Source organism: Mus caroli, unplaced genomic scaffold (genome assembly GCF_978045245.1).
Source record: "Mus caroli unplaced genomic scaffold, Mus_caroli_1 scaffold_6, whole genome shotgun sequence".
Lineage (NCBI taxonomy): Eukaryota > Metazoa > Chordata > Mammalia > Rodentia > Muridae > Mus > Mus caroli.
Genome location: NW_028227261.1, coordinates 25,356,984 through 25,373,514, shown reverse-complemented (window position 1 = coordinate 25,373,514; position 16,531 = coordinate 25,356,984). Strand labels below are relative to the sequence as shown.

At 46.6% G+C, this 16,531-nt stretch overlaps 1 protein-coding gene across 2 annotated transcripts; it reads right to left on the bottom strand.

Annotated features, from left to right (window-relative positions):
• Positions 1-2,768: 2,768 nt before the first annotated feature.
• Med18 (mediator complex subunit 18) lies at positions 2,769-8,677 on the bottom strand. 2 transcript variants are annotated; one of them, XM_021160913.3, is made up of 4 exons: positions 8,541-8,677; positions 7,635-7,778; positions 3,342-3,939; positions 2,769-3,211 (listed from the first exon to the last, which is right to left on the bottom strand). In XM_021160913.3, exons 2-3 carry the CDS (start codon positions 7,705-7,707, stop codon positions 3,386-3,388), a joined length of 627 nt encoding a protein of 208 aa, XP_021016572.1. In that variant the 5' UTR covers positions 7,708-7,778; positions 8,541-8,677; the 3' UTR covers positions 2,769-3,211; positions 3,342-3,385. The 2 variants fall into 2 exon arrangements, with proteins under 2 accessions (XP_021016572.1, XP_021016570.1); XM_021160911.3 differs by having other exon boundaries at positions 2,769-3,939.
• Between the last annotated feature and the right edge of the window lie 7,854 nt (positions 8,678-16,531).

Genomic DNA, 16,531 nt, shown 5'->3' with positions numbered 1-16,531 from the left:
CCATGGCCCAAAACCATCTGGGGAATAAAGGGCTTGTTTCATCTCACAACCCCCCAGGTTACAGCCCCTCAGTGTAGGAACTTGGAGGGATAAATGGAAGCAAAGACTTGTGAAGGAACACTTTGTCTCCTCCTCCTCTTCTTTCTCCCCCTCCTCTTCCTCCTGTTCCTCCTCCCTTTCTCTTCCTCCTCCTCTTCTCCTTCCTCTTTCTCTCCTCCTTCCTCTTTCTCTTCTTTCTTTTCTTTTTTTTTTTTTGGTTTTTCGAGACAGGGTTTCTCTGTGTAGCCTTGGCTGTCCTGGCACTCACTTTGTAGACCAGGCTGGCCTCGAACTCAGAAATCCGCCTGCCTCTGCCTCCCAAGTGCTGGGATTAAAGGTGTGCGCCACCATGCCCGGCTTCTTCTTTCTTTCTCTTCCCACCCGCTCATTTCTCTTTCTCCTCCTCCTCCTCCTTGTTATTGTTTTTCAAGATAGGGTTTCTCTGTTTAGCCCTGGCTGTCCTGGAACTCACTCTGTAAACCAGGCTGGCCTCGAACTCAGAAATCCGCCTGCCTCTGCCTCCCAAGTGCTGGGATCAAAGGTGTGCACCACCACGCCCAGCTCATTTTGGGGTTCTTTAAAAAACTTTTTTAGACAGTTTCTCACCTGGAACTCTGTAGAGAAGGCTGGCCTCGAACTTACAGAAATCTGTCTGCTTCTGTCTCTTGATGCAACCAACTCCCCACCCCCACCTGGGTCTTGCTACATTGTCCAAACTGGATCTTAAGTTTCTGGACACAAGTGTTCCTCAGACTTCAGCTTCTCTGGTAGCTGGGACAAATGAGGACAAACTATGCCTTGCTTGATAGTCTGTGTAAGTGTTTGTGTTTGAGTGGGATTAGTCATGGAACTTGTGCACCAGTGGTATTAGTTATAGATCTTGTGCATGCTAGCCAAACAGTCTATACTGGACTACAAGCCACTCCTCTGAATGACAAACTAAGATCCAAAGTGAGTTATGGCCAGGCACGTTGGGCACAGGCATTTAACCCCAGCACTCAGGAGGCAGAGGCAGGCTGGAGCTATGTGAATTCAAGGCCAGCCTGGTCTACAAAAAGTTCTGGAACTTACTCTGTAGACCAGGCTGGCCCCAAACTTAGTGATTTGTCTTTCTCTGCCTCCTGAGTGCTGGGCCACCATGCCTGGCTGAGAAAAAATTAAACTTTTTTAAGTTCCAAAACCTTGCAACCACAGAGTACAGGCAGTGGTTTGTAGACCTTCACATCTACACATGCAATTAATTGCTGCAGGTGTAGCAAAAATAGAACCATCTCTGGTATTTTATTGGTTTTAAAATGTTCCATCAATAAAAATGTCCTTTTCCTGTGTGTGTGTGTGTGTGTGCCTGTGGTTTGAGACAGGATCTTGCTGTCGCTCACCCTGACCTGGATTTTGTGATCCTCCTGTCTCAGCCTCCCCATGCTCTGATAACAGGATGGCTCAAATATACTACTTTCATGAAAGATTAAAACATCTCTACAAAGAATAACTGCAAGGGACCGGGGCTGTAGCTCAGGGGATAAAACATTGCTGAGCAAACACACAAACCTGAGTTCAGGTCCTGGGCAGCAGCAGCTGGAGGCAATGGCTGGCTTCTGCTAACCCTGCTGCTGCAGGGAGGGTGGGGAGAAGAGAGCTAAGAGGCCCCTGGCTGGTCTGTCTGGATGAGACTGAGCTGCAGGCTGTGAGAGATCTCATCTAGAAAGGAAAAGTGGATAAAGGAGCTTGCTGCCAGGCCGGACAACCTGCGTTCCACACTCAGGCCCCGTATGGTGAAAATACAGAACCGCTGGGAGCTGGCCTCTGATCCCATGTGCACAGAAACACATGCACACGAGAGACCTAAAGAAATAACTGTAATCTAAAACAGAAGGTAGACGAGCCAACAGTAAATTTCACTAAGGCTGTTTGTTGGTAGGATCCTGGGTAAAACTCCTATAAAAAAGAAAGTGGACTGAAAGTTTTCCTGGCAGACAAAAAAAAAAAGAAAAAGAGAAGGAGAAAAAGTATCTGACTTTTCAAATCTAAGACTATGAGCTTTTTGTCTTTCTTCTCTGCGTAGCCCTGGCTGTCTTGGAACTTGCTCTGCAGACCACAGGTCTGCCTGCCTCTGCCTCCTGAGTGCCAGGACTAATGTTAATGGCATGCACCACCAGCACATGGCCCTTTTCTTGCCTGAACACGTCTGTGTACTGAGTGTGTGCCTGGTGCCTGTGTACTTCAAAAGAGCATCCGATCACCTAGAACTGGACGCCTGCGGAAGGTTGTCAGCACTCAAGGACGTGTTGGAATTAAGCTCTGCTCCTCTTTGCAGGAGCAGCCAGTGCTCGTTAGCAGCTAAGCCACCTCTCCAACACCAGCTACTTGAATGTTTTTGATTACATTTGTGTGTGGGTGTGCACACGTGTGGGTGCAGGACTCAACCAATCCTGTGGAGAAACAGGATGGCAACAGGCAGGAGTCCGTTCTTTCTTTCTCCCATGTGGGTCCTGGAGAGGCCCCCCCAGCATACACAATAACAATAGTAAGACAGTAATATAGAAGTACAATGGGAAGGAGTTAAGATGAGTAACAATCAGAATCACAACGGAGTCTTTCAGTCTTTATTACCACACGACGCCAGCTCACACCACCATTATAAACCTTGTATGTCAATGGCAAAACAACACAATTGAAAACATATGAAGAAAACAACAAATAAATAAAGGAATAAAAAATGCTTCTCTTAAAAAAAAAAAAAAAAAAAGAACAGCCGGGCGTGGTGGCGCACGCCTTTAATCCCAGCACTCGGGAGGCAGAGGCAGGTGGATTTCTGAGTTCGAGGCCAGCCTGGTCTACAAAGTGAGTTCCAGGGCAGCCAGGACTACACAGAGAAACCCTGTCTCGAAAACCCAAATAAAAAAAAAGAAAAAAGGGGGGAAAAAAAAAGCAAAATATTGTGAGTTGTTTTTTGACCTTTTCCTCTGAAAAGCTAATTTATTCCAGTTCCCTCTTTTTGAGCAGAGGGAGGACTTGAACAAATCTCCATATTATCCTGGGTCTTTCATTGGAAAAGCCTATCAGGAAGATGAACAGTCAGGTTCAATAAGGACCTTGCAGGCGCTTAGGCGGGAAGTACAGGGTCCTGAGTTCCAGGGTAGCTAGTTTACGTAGTGAATTCCATGGTAAAACCCTGTTGCAAGAAAAAAGAGACATTACCAAGTGAAGGAAACAGTTGAAAGGAACCAATTCTTGCCATCATCTTCTGGAAGGAAGTGGGCCCGGCTGGCAGCAGTACCTAGGGTACTTTCAAAGTCTCTCACCTCCCAGGTGGGGACAGGCCTAAAAGGCGGACAAACTTTCTTCATCACATCAGCCTTTTGGGGTCTATTTTTTCCAGGTGAACCAGAGGTTTGAGCTGCTCTGCAAAGTTCCTCATGTCATCAGAGACCATGTCCTGCCCAGCTGGGGCGACAACACTTAATTCCACAAGATAGGAGAGGGACAGGGCCTCGGTACTGTCCGTGTTCCCTGGGACCAGGATTCGGAAAATCTTGTACACCACAATCTTCATGATGCCCTTCCGAAACAGGTGTCCTTTGGCGACAAACTCATGGTCCATGCGGAAGCCCATCTCCATCAGGAAGTCCGTGAGGTTCTCAGATGTGGCGATGTCCACACAGTTGCGCACCAGGGCGTGGCGGTTCTTGTCTCCCATTTCGGGCTGTCCCAGGTATCGCAGATGCCAGGGTGCCCCTGTCCTGTCCATGGAGCGCCGGGCCCTTAGGACGAACGGGCTGGCCTGCTGGCCCTTAAGCAGGAAGACCATCTCATGATCAAGGAAGGTCTCAGGCTCCATGTTGTCACACAAACCTCGGAGGCGATGGATGAGGCTTTCCAAACTGTGGTCCAGGACACTTCCTGAAGAGGCACAAGCACAGTGAGTCCCGGCTCTCATTTCATTTAGGGTCATGAAACTAGCGAAAGATACACACACCAAATAAATAGTTCTATGCAATGTTTTCTAAGAACATGGGATTCTATTTATTTGTTTATTCAAAACGTTTTATATTTAGTCATTCATGTCTCAGCAAACTCGAGAATACAATGGCACATAAATGTTGGTTGGAGGATAACCCGCTAGAACGGCTTCCCTGTGGCTCCCAGATGGATCAGGTTGTCTGACTTAGCAGCAAATGCCGGGTAGTGGTTTGCACGAGCAAATGCCGGGTAGTGGTTTGCACGAGCAGCCCCCACAGGCTCCTGGATTTGAATGTCTAGTCTCTACTTCCTATTGTTTAGGGAAGGATTAGGAGGAATGGCCATGTTGGAGGAGGTGTGTCAATGGGAGTTTTCAAAAGCGGGCCCCCATCTTTCTGTCAGTGGCTCAGGCTGTAGCTCTCAGCTACTGCTCCAGCACCTGCCTGCCTTAATGGGATTAAAGGGGTGTTTCACCATGCTCGGCTTCTTGTTCTGAAGTATAATTATATGAAAAGGAAAATCTGAATTTGTTCTACAAATGGAAGAATTGCATTGGCTATAAATAAATCATTGTGGCTGGGTGTAGATCTGTGGGAGACCGTGTGTTCCGGATGTAAGGCCTTGCTTGGGCTTGATCAAGGCACCAAGAGGACCAAAGCTGAGGGATGGAGCTTAATAGCTAAGGACTGACACAGAAGGCTGGGGATTCAATTCCTAGCACTATAAAATAATAAAATTAAACAACAACAAAGATTCAATAAGATTAAACAGTTATTTAAGGGGCTGGTGAGATGGCTCAGTGGGTAAGAGCACCCGACTGCTCTTCCAAAGGTCCGGAGTTCAAATCCCAGCAACCACATGGTGGCTCACAACCATCCGTAACGAGATCTGACTCCCTCTTCTGGAGTGCCTGAAGACAGCTACAGTGTACTTACATATAATCAATACATAAATCTTAAAAAAAAGAAAAAAGAAAAAAAACAGTTATTTAACTGAGCCAGGCATACAGGCACTCAGGAGACTGAGGCAATAGAGTCGCTGCAAGACTGGGGCTGGGAAAACCACTCAGAGGTAAAGAGTTTGTGCTGCTCTTGCAGAGGCCAGAGTTCAAGCCCATCCATATCAAGTGGCTCACAACCTATAACTCCAACTCCAAGGATCCCAGCACCTCCTGCCTCGCATGCACGGACCATCCCCTGAAACACGTGCACAGAGAACTAAAAAGGGTATTTTAAAATCTTAAAAAAAGCTGGGCCGGGGCCTAGCAAACACAGAAGTGGATGCTCACAGTCAGCTATTGGATGGATCACAGGGCCCCCAATGGAGGAGCTAGAGAAAGTACCCAAGGAGCTAAAGGGAACTGCAACCCCATAGGTGGAACATTATTATGAGCTAACCAGTACCCCAGAGCTCTTGACTCTAGCTGCATTTGTATCAAAAGATGGCCTAGTCGGCCATCACTGGAAAGAGAGGCCCATTGGACTTGCAAACTTTATATGCCCAAGTACAGGGGAATGCCAGGGCCAAGGGGTGGGGATGGGTGGGTGGGGGACTGGGGGGGGGGAGTGTACTGGGGACTTTTTGGATAGCATTAGAAATGTAATTGAGGAAAATACCTAATTAAAAGAAAAGAAAAAAAAAAAAAAAAAGCTGGGCGGTGGTGGCGCAGGCCTTTAATCCCAGCACTTGGGAGACAGAGGCAGGTGGATTTCCGAGTTCGAGGCCAGCCTGGTTTACAGAGTGAGTTTCAGGACAGCCAGGACTGCACAGAGAAACCCTGTCTCGAAAAACCAAAAACAAAAACAAAGCAAAACAAAAAAATCTTTAAAAAAAAAATTTAAAAACTGAAGCTCTAAAAATAAATATAAAGATAGAACCACCACATGTCCCCTGACCTGTATCAGCTGTTTTCTTTGTAACCAAAATGAGAAGTAGACCAGATGCCCAGCCCAACTGTACTAGAAGAGGAGAGGGCACTGTGATGTGCTCATATACACATTTAAAATGGAGGCCGTGGAGCAACAAGAAGCTAAGACACGTACCGAAATGAATGAACTATGAAATAACAATGCTAACTCAACAACAGACACAGCCCAGTCAGCATGCACAGCGCATGCACAGTTAGGCTCAGGCCTGAAGGTCAGAGGTTAACATTGTTCTTGGACACCCAGCCAGTTAGAGGTCAGCCTGGGGGTTTGAGAGGAGGCTCAGCAGGTAAGAGCGCTGGACCTGGGCTCAGTGTCCACCAGCACCCGTACGGTGGCTCATAATCGTCCACGACTCCTTTTCAGGGAACTGGACACGCTTGTCTGACTTCTGACTCCCACACATGCAGGCAAGACACTCATACAGATAAAATAAGATTGGAGCTGGAGAGATGGCTCAGCGGTTAAGAGCATTGACTGCTCTTCCGAAGGTCCTGAGTTCAAATCCCAGCAACCACATGATGGCTCACAACCATCTGTAATGAGATCTGACACCCTCTACTGGTATGTCTAAAGACAGCTACAGTGTACTTGCATATAATAAATAAATCTTAAAAAAAAAAAACATTTAAAAAAATAAGATTTAAAAATCTAAAAGAAACATTTTGCCGGGCGTGGTGGCGCGCGCCTTTAATCCCAGCACTCGGGAGGCAGAGGCAGGCGGATTTCTGAGTTCGAGGCCAGCCTGGTCTACAAAGTGAGTTCCAGGACAGCCAGGGCTATACAGAGAAACCCTGTCTCGAAAAACCAAAAAAAAAAAAAAAAAAAAAAAAGAAACATTTTAATCATACTTGAAAAAAATTAATCAGCCTGGGCTCCTTCCAAACAACAAAAACAATATAAATTCTGTCATAGGACATGACTTTATCATAATGCTAAAGACATAATGCTAAGAGAAATAAGCCAGTCGGGGACCTCACTCATGTGGGGCATCTAAGCAGCCAAGGTAGGAAACACAGTGGAGAGGTGAGAGGGAGACTCAGTATGAGGTTTTTTTGTTTGTTTGTTTTTGTTTTTAAATTTTATGTGTAAGAAGGAGTGTTTTGCCTGCAAGCTCATCTGTGAACTACCTGTATGCCTGAATCCATGGAGAGCAGACTAGGGCATCAAATCCTCTGCAACTGGAGTTACACACAGTCGTGAGCTGCCATGTGGGTGCTGGGAATTGAACCAAGGAGCAGCCAGTGCTTTTAACGGCTGGGCCATCTCCTCGGGCCTGAGTTTTAATTTTTCAAGATGGAAAAAAAAAAAAAAAAAGTGAAAGCCATGCGGTGGTGGCTTGCGCCTTTAATCCCAAGCACTTGGGAGACAGAGCGGATGGATCTCTGAATTCTGAGTTCGAGGCCAGCCTGGTCTATAGACAGCGAGAACTATACAGAGACAAACAAAAATAGAGGAAAGAAAGAAAGAGGGAGGGAGACAGAGGGGGGGGGGCGAGAGAAAACAGACAATAATGGCAAATATCTGTAATCCCAGGCCCCTGCAGCCAGAGGAGCCTACAGAGTGAGTTTCTGGCCATTGAGCCATCTTCCCACCCACCCTCTTTTAAACATAGTTACAGGAACCCTACAGTTGCCTATAAGTCAACTCAACTTGCTCTAGCCAGAAAAAACTGAAAACTTGGTAATGCAAGCTCCTTGGCTGACTTACCCTGCAGGAGGTACTCCATCATGTTAATGGTGCCCCCAGTGACGGGCATCATGGTGACTGGAGGCGCCTCCATGATGCCTCTAATTAGGTTCAAGACGACAGAACTGCAAACAGATCTTCCAACCGGGGAAGCCCAGGATCCACCTGGAAAAGTCACACTTGTCCATACACTGTTTGCTGCGGCAGTGGCCTTGAAACCAAACTCAGTCATAACTTTGCACATCTGCTTATACAGCCGGTTCCAAGAACGGGTGACTCGGGAATAAGAGGGGTTCTAGCTCCAGAGATACGGAATAGCCATCTAGTCTCAAGTTCTGAACCTGATAAACGTTTTTCTATGTAATCTCGAGACAGCTATGTAACCTCTTGTTCCGAAACCTACTGTCTCGTTTAAAATAAGACCAAGGGAGTTTAACCCCACAGCCCTCGTCTCCCCCACCCACTACCTGGCTCGAATGAAACCGACATTCATATTCAAAAGTGGTGACGTCACCTACGGCTATACCGAGAGGCCTCCGTTTCCAAACGTAAAGAAATAAAAGCCGGCCGTGTTGGGGGAACATCTGTAATCTAAACACTCGGGGACAGAGTTAGAAGGACGGCTGCAGCTTCGGGCTAGACTGGTCTATATTGCAAATCCCGGCCAACTAGGGCATCCCAGTGAGACTGGCTCAAAGAAAAAGCAAAAGAAAAGATCCGAGGGAGACCTAAGGACCTTGTCCACCCTTCACTCTATGCGGAGGCCATGCAGACTCAGGGAAAGGCCCCAGGGCACACGAGCGATCTGACTAGAACTGGTTCTGCCCTTATGTGAACGCCGTTGCAAACGAGCCAGGCGGGAAACATGAAGTTAAAGTGACTGCGCCGGTCCTCCCACGCGGGCAGCCAGGACACGTGTGCACTTACACTAGCAACACGTCTCCGTCCGCGCCACGGATCCTTGTAAAGCTGGAATTAAGTCCACGCGTGCACACCCGCAATCCGCACCCCCAAACGCCGCCAGCGCAGAGCCAGAGAAACCGCCAAACTCTCCCGTCAGCACTTCCGGTAGGAAGCTGAGGGACAGGAAACTTCTCCGCTACCGCCCCGAAAAGTAAGGGTGCCGAGAGGGCAAGGAAAGCGCCCGCCTTCTGGCACCGGTGTGCAAGAGCGCACGCGCAAGGTGCGGAGCTGCTGTTGCTTTGGCGTCCTAGTCTAGAGTGTTACCGTGGAAGGTGACTGTAGGCCTTTATGTCATAGGACAGCTCTAGGATACGTTTTTTTGATTTTTTTGTTTTTTGGTTTTTTTTTTCAGCTTCGACGACCTGGATGTTTTGATCAGATCTCATAAAACCGATTGGATACTCTATTTAAATTTTGAACTCAGCCACTGGGGGGAGCGAGGAGGGAGAGTCGCTTTGAAAAAGAAGGGAGGCGGAGGTGGCGGGGCTGGCAGTGAAAGAGATGTAAAGTGAAAATTAAAGTTAAAAATTAAAGAAAAAGGAAAGGAAGGGGTATGTTGTAAATCGGAAACGCTAACCACAGAGTTGTGTATTTATATATAGACCTCAGCAGGAACAATATTTTGTGTGCTTTCAAGGGTCTGGAGAAACAGCTCAGTGCTAGAGCCTTGTCTGACATGTGCAAGGCCATAAGTTTAATATAAAACAACAGCTAAGCCGGGCGTGGTGGCGCACGCCTTTAATCCCAGCACTCGGGAGGCAGAGGCAGGCGGATTTCTGAGTTCGAGGCCAGCCTGGTCTACAAAGTGAGTGCCAGGACAGCCAGGGCTACACAGAGAAACCCTGTCTCGAAAAACCAAAAAAAAAAAAAAAAAAACAACAGCAAACTTGTTCAATTTTCTGTGCATACCATAACTTTAAATTCATGGGACCAGGCACAGTTCAAATCTGAGAACCTTCGGAAGCTGCCGTAAGGATCTCTCCAGCAGAGCCATTCAACGCCTAAACAATATTGTGAGGTTTTTAATAAATAAATAAGTAAATTAGTTAATTAATAAGGGCTAGAGAGAGGGCTGAGCAGTTAATAGCCCCTGCTGCTCTCTCAGAGGTCCCCAACTCCCACATAGTGGCTAACAACCATTTATAATTTCCTTTCCAGGGGCTCCATTACCTCATCTGACTACATCAGTCACTGCATCCGTGTGGTAGACATGCATACACGCTTGCAAAAACACTCATAACACAAAATATAAATAAATAACTAGGGGCTGGGAAGATGGCTAAGCAGTTAAGAGCACTTGCTGTTATTCAGAGGACCTGGGTTCAGCCCTAACACCCATATCATGTGACTCACAACCACCTGACACTCTAGTTCCAAGGGACCTGACACCCTCATCTGGCATCCATGCTACAGGACATACATGGTACACATACATTTAGGCACACATATACATTAGATAGATAGATAGATAGATAGATAGATAGATAAGGATTTTAAATTCAATAAATACTTATTGAACTCTGTACATATGCCAAACACATAAGGGACATAGAGTGAGGCACCCTTAATCTTCCAGGACCCCCTCCCCACTTAACATTTCCCCAAAGGTCACTACCTCAGGCAAGGGTACCTGGTTCCCAGTCAGTCTGGGCAGCTCAGGGCTCCACCTTGCTGTCACATAAAATCAGCTTGCTTTTCTGCCACTTTGTTCTTTCTGCCACCTCCTCCCATGGCTTGACAGTTTAATCTCTAATACATCTTTCTTTGTAATCATGGAATGGTCTAGTTCAGTATATGTCAACATAATCACTTATGACATTCAGACAACAACAAGAAGTTGAGTATTTAAGATTAAGAAAAATGCAGGGCTATACAGCTCAGTGGTACAGGGCATCAGGCCTGAGGTTTGATCCCCAGCACCGTAAATAATATTAATAACGCCTGTAAGGCAATGTTTTAAGAGGCTAATGAAGTCGGGCGGTGGTGGCGTGCCTTTAATCCCAGCACTCGAGAGGCAGAGGCAGGCAGATTTCTGAGTTCGAGGCCAGCCTGGTCTACAAAGTGAGTTCGAGGACAGCCAGGGCTATACAGAGAAACCCTGTCTTGGAAAACAAAAAAACAAAAAATAAACAACAACAACAACAAAGAGGTTAATGAAAAAACTTGTGAGACAGTAGTGCACACACTGTAGTCCACGCTTTCCTGGAACTCAAGGGTCAGGACAAGAGTGAGTGTGAGCCACCACCCTCTTCATTTAGCTGATGATGTTAAATAACATGGAGAGCCAGTCCTGGTGGTGCATGCGAGGCAAAGGCAGATAGATCTCTGTGAGGTCCAGGCTAGCGTGGGCTACAGGAGTGAGGTCCAGGCCAAACAGGGCAACACAATGACACTCTGTCTCAAAATACACACACACGGGCTGGTGAGATGGCTCAGTGGGTAAGAGCACCCGACTGCTCTTCCAAAGGTCTGGAGTTCAAATCCCAGCAACCACATGGTGGCTCACAACCATCCGTAACGAGATCTGACTCCCTCTTCTGGAGTGTCTGAAGACAGCTACAGTGTACTTACATATAATAAATAAATAAATCTAAAAAAAAAAAAAAATACACACACACAAAACACCGGGGTGGGGGGGAGCTCACACTGTGAATCTACATGCAACAGTACGGACTAGACAAGACTCCAGGTGCATACTAACACGTCTGATACTGAGTAACTAGCTCACAGGAGAAATTCCCGTCTGCTACTGTAAACCTAGTCAAAAGCCTGTGGCTTGTGAGGTCATTAGTACTAGTCGAAGACACTGCTGTTGTTTTGCTGAAGAACATGAAATACCAGTCGAATTGCCTTCCAAATGGCTACGTTTATAGAGAGGTTAGTAGGGCTGCCAGCTTTCCTCAAAGAAGCTTTCTTTTTCAGTGGGCAGGGATCACTGGGGAGACTCCTAACTCGTTGGTCAGACCGATGAGAGACTGCTGGATGTTCAGTCATGAATGAGAGAGCCTCCACGGGCTGGTGACATGGCTCAGCAGGTAAGAGCACCCGACTGCTCTTCCAAAGGTCCTTAGTTCAAATCCCAGCAACCACATGGTGGCTCACAACCATCCTGAACAAGATCTGACTCCCTCTTCTGGTGTGTCTGAAGACAGCTACAGTGTACTTACATGTAATAAATAAATAAATCTTAAAAAAAAAAAAAAAAAAAAGAGAGAGAGCCTCCACAACACTCCACAGCTCAGAGAGCATCACAGAAGAGGAGGCCTGAGGAAGGGGTAGTGCTGCTGCTGTCAAATGCTGACTTCCGGGCATGGTGTGGTCATGGCCGGTTTGAACTCAGAGCGTTCTGCTTACCTAGCTAGATCTGCTTAAGATTGGGCCCATCCTGTCCGAGAGAAGGGAGAGGTTTGGGAGGCCCCACCCCTCCCTGAAGACTTCCAGCAATTAAAGTTTAATAGGCGAAGGGGAGACATTTTCTTCAGTGCTGTGAGCTACCGAGCTACCGACAAAGCACACCTGCTCCTGTAAGCAAACCCAACGAAACTCATTGGGGAAACCACAATGGAAGTAGAATGGCAGCTAGGCAGGAAGGAGCAGGGGGAAATCTGTGGGATAGGGGAGGGGCTAGAGGAATCCGTAGGGTATGTATGGCTGTGACCAATATATATTCTGTACACGTATGAAAACGTCATATGAAACCCATGATTATGTGTAATTAATATGTGCTAGTAAAAACAAAACAAAACCATAAAAGGCTGGCACTATGCCATCGTAGGTAAAATAAGAAAGAAAGAAAGAAAGAGAGAGAGAGAGAGAGAGAAAGGAAGGAAGGAAGGTAGGTCTGCCACCAAGCCTGAAACTTGCCTTGACTATCAGGGACCAAATGTTTGAATGAGAGAGTCCCAAAGTTGTCTTCTGACCTCTGCATGTATACTGTGTACCCTGGCACATGTACACCTTCACACAAGAATAAACAAATAAATGGAATTTAAAAGGCATCATAAGCAGGTCATCATGGCACATGCTTTTAATTCCAGCACTCAGGAGACATGGTAAGAGTCTGTCCCCCACCCCAAATTAAAGGCCGGTTGTGTAGGTCTCTGTGTACATTCCTTGCCTTGCATATGTGAAGTCCTCCATTGAATGCAGAGTGATGAAGCTGCCCATCTGTAGTTCCAGGACCCAGGAGGTAGAGGTAATAAGATTAGGACTTCAGGTGAGTTTGAGGCTGGCTCAGTCTACAGAAGACCCGGTCTCTTTGGGGATATATATATATTTTTTTACATAATAGAGAATGAACCTAAGACATCATGCATTTGAGGCAAATACTTTATCACTAAAATATAGCCCCTCCCCAGAGACTCTGTCCTAAAGAAGGAGAAGGAGGAGGAGACAGAATAGGTTTAATGACTCGTCAATGAAGGGAGGAGGAGGAGACAGAGTCATAATTGTCCAGATTTTTGCCCTGGGTGCTGGGGCTGCAGTAGTACTTTTCCCCCCCTCCTGCAATATTGGGCAAATAAGTGCTCTATGAGCTCCTGATTGGAGGAGACCTGCTTCTCCTATAGAGATGCTAATTTCAGAGCAGAATGTCCAGTGATTTATGTGGGTTATTGAGACAACCAGATCTTTATTAAAGCTTAAATAAGGTGAAAATTTGAAAGAGGAACAGGAACTGGGCATGCTGTGTGCACTTGGAGGAGGGAGAGGGAGAGAGGGAAAGGGAGAGGGAGAAGAAGAGAGGGAGAGGGAGAGGGAGAAGAAGAGAGGGAGAGGGAGAGGGAGAAGAAGAGAGGAAGAGGAAGAGGGAGAAGAAGAAAGGAGAGGAGGGAAGGGGAGGGGAGGGGAAAGGAGGGGAGGAGACGGGAGGGGAGGGGAAGGGGAAGAGAAAGGGAAGGGAAGAGAAACTTGCCCAGGGCCACACTGCTACTAAATATCTGAGCTCATATTTATTTATTTATTTTTGTTTTTTTGAGACAGGGTTTCTCTGTGTAGTCCTGGCTATCCTGGAACTCACTCTGTAGACCAGGCTGGCCTCAAACTCAGAAATCTGCCTGCCTCTGCCTCCCAAGTGCTGGGATTAAAGGCGTGCACCACCACTGCCTGGCCTGAGCTCATATTTAAATTCAGTTCTCTGTGACACCAAGTCTCTTCCTATTTCTGTGAGAGTAAAATCAAGGCCATTAAATGCTGAAATGAGCTGCCCGTGTCCCTTTACCTCTCTGACCAGGTACACCCAATCCTCCCCACCTGTGTGGCTCACTCTAGCCTTGCCGTGCTCACAGATCTACCTTCTGCACAGCTTCTGTCTTTTGCCGTTGTTCAGCCTTCTAGAAACCTCTATCTTCCCACTGAACTGTAGGACTCATTCGCTTGCTTTTCATCTCCCTGAAAAATCGTTTTTTTAAAGCATTCATGATTGGGGGTGGGGGAGGAGTTCATATGTATGTGTGCCAGAGTACCTGTGAAGGCCATAGGCCAACTGTAACTACTGTTGCTCAAGAGCCTTTCACCTTTTATTTATCTGTTTATTTATTTATTTATTTGAAACAGACTCATTTGTCCCAGAGCTCACCAAGGTGGCTAGACTGGCTGACTGGCCAGCAAGGCCCAGAGATCCACCACCTCGGCTTCCCCTGCACAGAGATGAAGACAAGCATGCTCTCTTTTTTTTTTTGTTGTTTTTTTTTGTTGTTGTTTTTCGAGGCAGGGTTTCTCTGTGTAGCCTTGGCTGTCCTGGAACTCACTCTGTAGACCAGGCTGGCCTCGAACTCAGAAATCCACCTGCCTCTGCCTCCCGAGTGCTGGGATTAAAGGCGTGCGCCACCACGCCCGGCTAAGCATGCTCTCTTATTCTCCTCTTACTCCTGTGGTTTCCAGGGACCTCAGATCTTCATGCTGGCAAAGTGGGCTTGACTATCGCTGAAGTCTCTCAAATCCTTCTGATTTTTCCTAACCGTGCCTTCTCTGGCCACCTGTTTTCATGAGCAATCCAAGCCAGATGTAGTGGAGTATACCTGTGATAGATGCCAGCTACTTAGGAAGCTGAGGCAGGAGGATCACTGAACACCAGCAGCTAGTGACATAACGATACTCCACTCTAAAAACTAGCCATTAAGATGGGTGAGCAGGTAAAAGAGATAGCCTGATGGGTTGATTCTGATCCCAGACCACACGGTGGGGAGAAACCATTAGCTCCCAAAAGTTGGTCTGTGATGTACACACACACACATCATACACACACCAATAACAAATTAAATTAAATTTAAAAACAAGACTACGGGGGCTGGTGAGATGGCTCAGTGGGTAAAAGCACCCGACTGCTCTTCCGAAGGTCCAGAGTTCAAATCCCAGCAACCACATGGTGGCTCACAACCATCCGTAATGAGATCTGACTCCCTCTTCTGGTGCATCTGAAGACAGCTACAGTGTACTTAGATATAATAAATAAATAAACAAATAAATAAATCTTTAAAAAAAAAAAAAAACAAGACTACAGTTTCTGAGTGTGATGATGAATACCTATAATCCCAAAATTTGAGAGATAGGAGAATTGTCAGTTGGAGGCCAGCCTGGCCCCACAAGGAGGCCCTGTCTTAAATTAATAATGGGCTGGATTGTAGTTTGGTGATAGAGGAGGTGCCTAGCAGATAAAATGCCTTTGATGCCAGCAAGAGAATCAGGAGTTCAGGGTCATACTTGGCTACATAGTGAGTTCAAAACCATCCTGAACAATAGAAGTCCTTGTCCACCCTCCCCTTTTTTTCTAAAGAAAAAAAAAAAAAAGAATAAGCAAAAGAAACCCCTGTAGGTACATGTGTCTTCGTGCATTATAAGTGAAACCTAGCGAACTCCGGTTCAAACATGTTAGCATTGAGAAAAGGAGTTGAACCTCATAGAGTCGTCCTCCACAAAGATGCAATGCACAGCCTCAGTGGGTCTGCACCTTTGGATTGGCTTTGTTTATTTCTTTGTCTCCTATTATGATAACTGCAGCTTGGTTTTTAATAGTAATCACCAGGAAAACACCTGGTGACAAAAAAACTGATACAGTCCTTGGAGTTTGGTTTGGGAGGACAGAGGAAAACATTCCAGGTGGTTTGGTGTCTAATGCTCCTCCCTGGGTGCTGACTCTAGAGTTTATCTTCCGGCACCACCCCCTGGGTGACAAACAGCAGGAACCATTTAATCTGGGGTGGGGGTTACACAGAGAGTCTGCTGCCTGAGGGTAACTGCCATATTTACCTGTTCCCTTCCATCTAGCCAACTCATCCCAGCTGCAGGTTGACCAGGGGTTAAGCTGCCTCGAGGGGATAGCTATAATAGTTAATGTATTACACATGTCCTTAAAGGATTAAAGATCAGCTCCTGCTTTTTTAGCTGAACTGTAACTGTCTGTTTGGGTCGTCTGTTTCCCCACCACCACCACCACCACTTTGCTGTCTGGGGAAGTCAGCCTTGTTTTCTGTCTGAAGATAATTAACCCACTGGGGCTCAGATTTCCTGGATGGAGGCTCTTAGAGACAGTTCCCTTTAGTGAGCACTTGTTGGGGCCAGGCTCCCAGGTAAAAAAACACTTTCTGCAAATCTCTCTCCCTCTGTTACTCCATTTACTAGCCCTCTGAGGCAGATGGACATCTCACGGTTTGCTGGTTGCCAGAACAGAGTCTGCCATGAGCTCTGCTCTGGGTTTCTGGTCCTTTAACATCTTTTTATCATTAACCCCTTCCTTGAATCAAAGGTTCATAGGCCATTATGTTATCATCTATACAATGCTGATGTATATCTACATCTGCACAATGCTGATGTATACCTATCTGCATCTGTACAATGCAGAAGAGATATAGGCTTCAAAGAAGACTTTGTGAAGAAGCAAGGAGCACAGGTCACAAAGCTCCAAGGCCAAAGAATGGCTAGCCACTCAGGTGTGAGGCCCTGGGTTCTATCCTGTACCA

Excerpts from the sequence above, each read along its gene's own strand:
- Med18 (XM_021160911.3), bottom strand. The coding sequence starts at position 7,707 with ATGGAGGCGCCTCCAGTCACCATGATGCCCGTCACTGGGGGCACCATT. Across the intron at positions 3,940-7,634 it reads GATGGAGTACCTCCTGCAGG|GAAGTGTCCTGGACCACAGT; the intron begins GTAAGTCAGCCA and ends GTGCCTCTTCAG.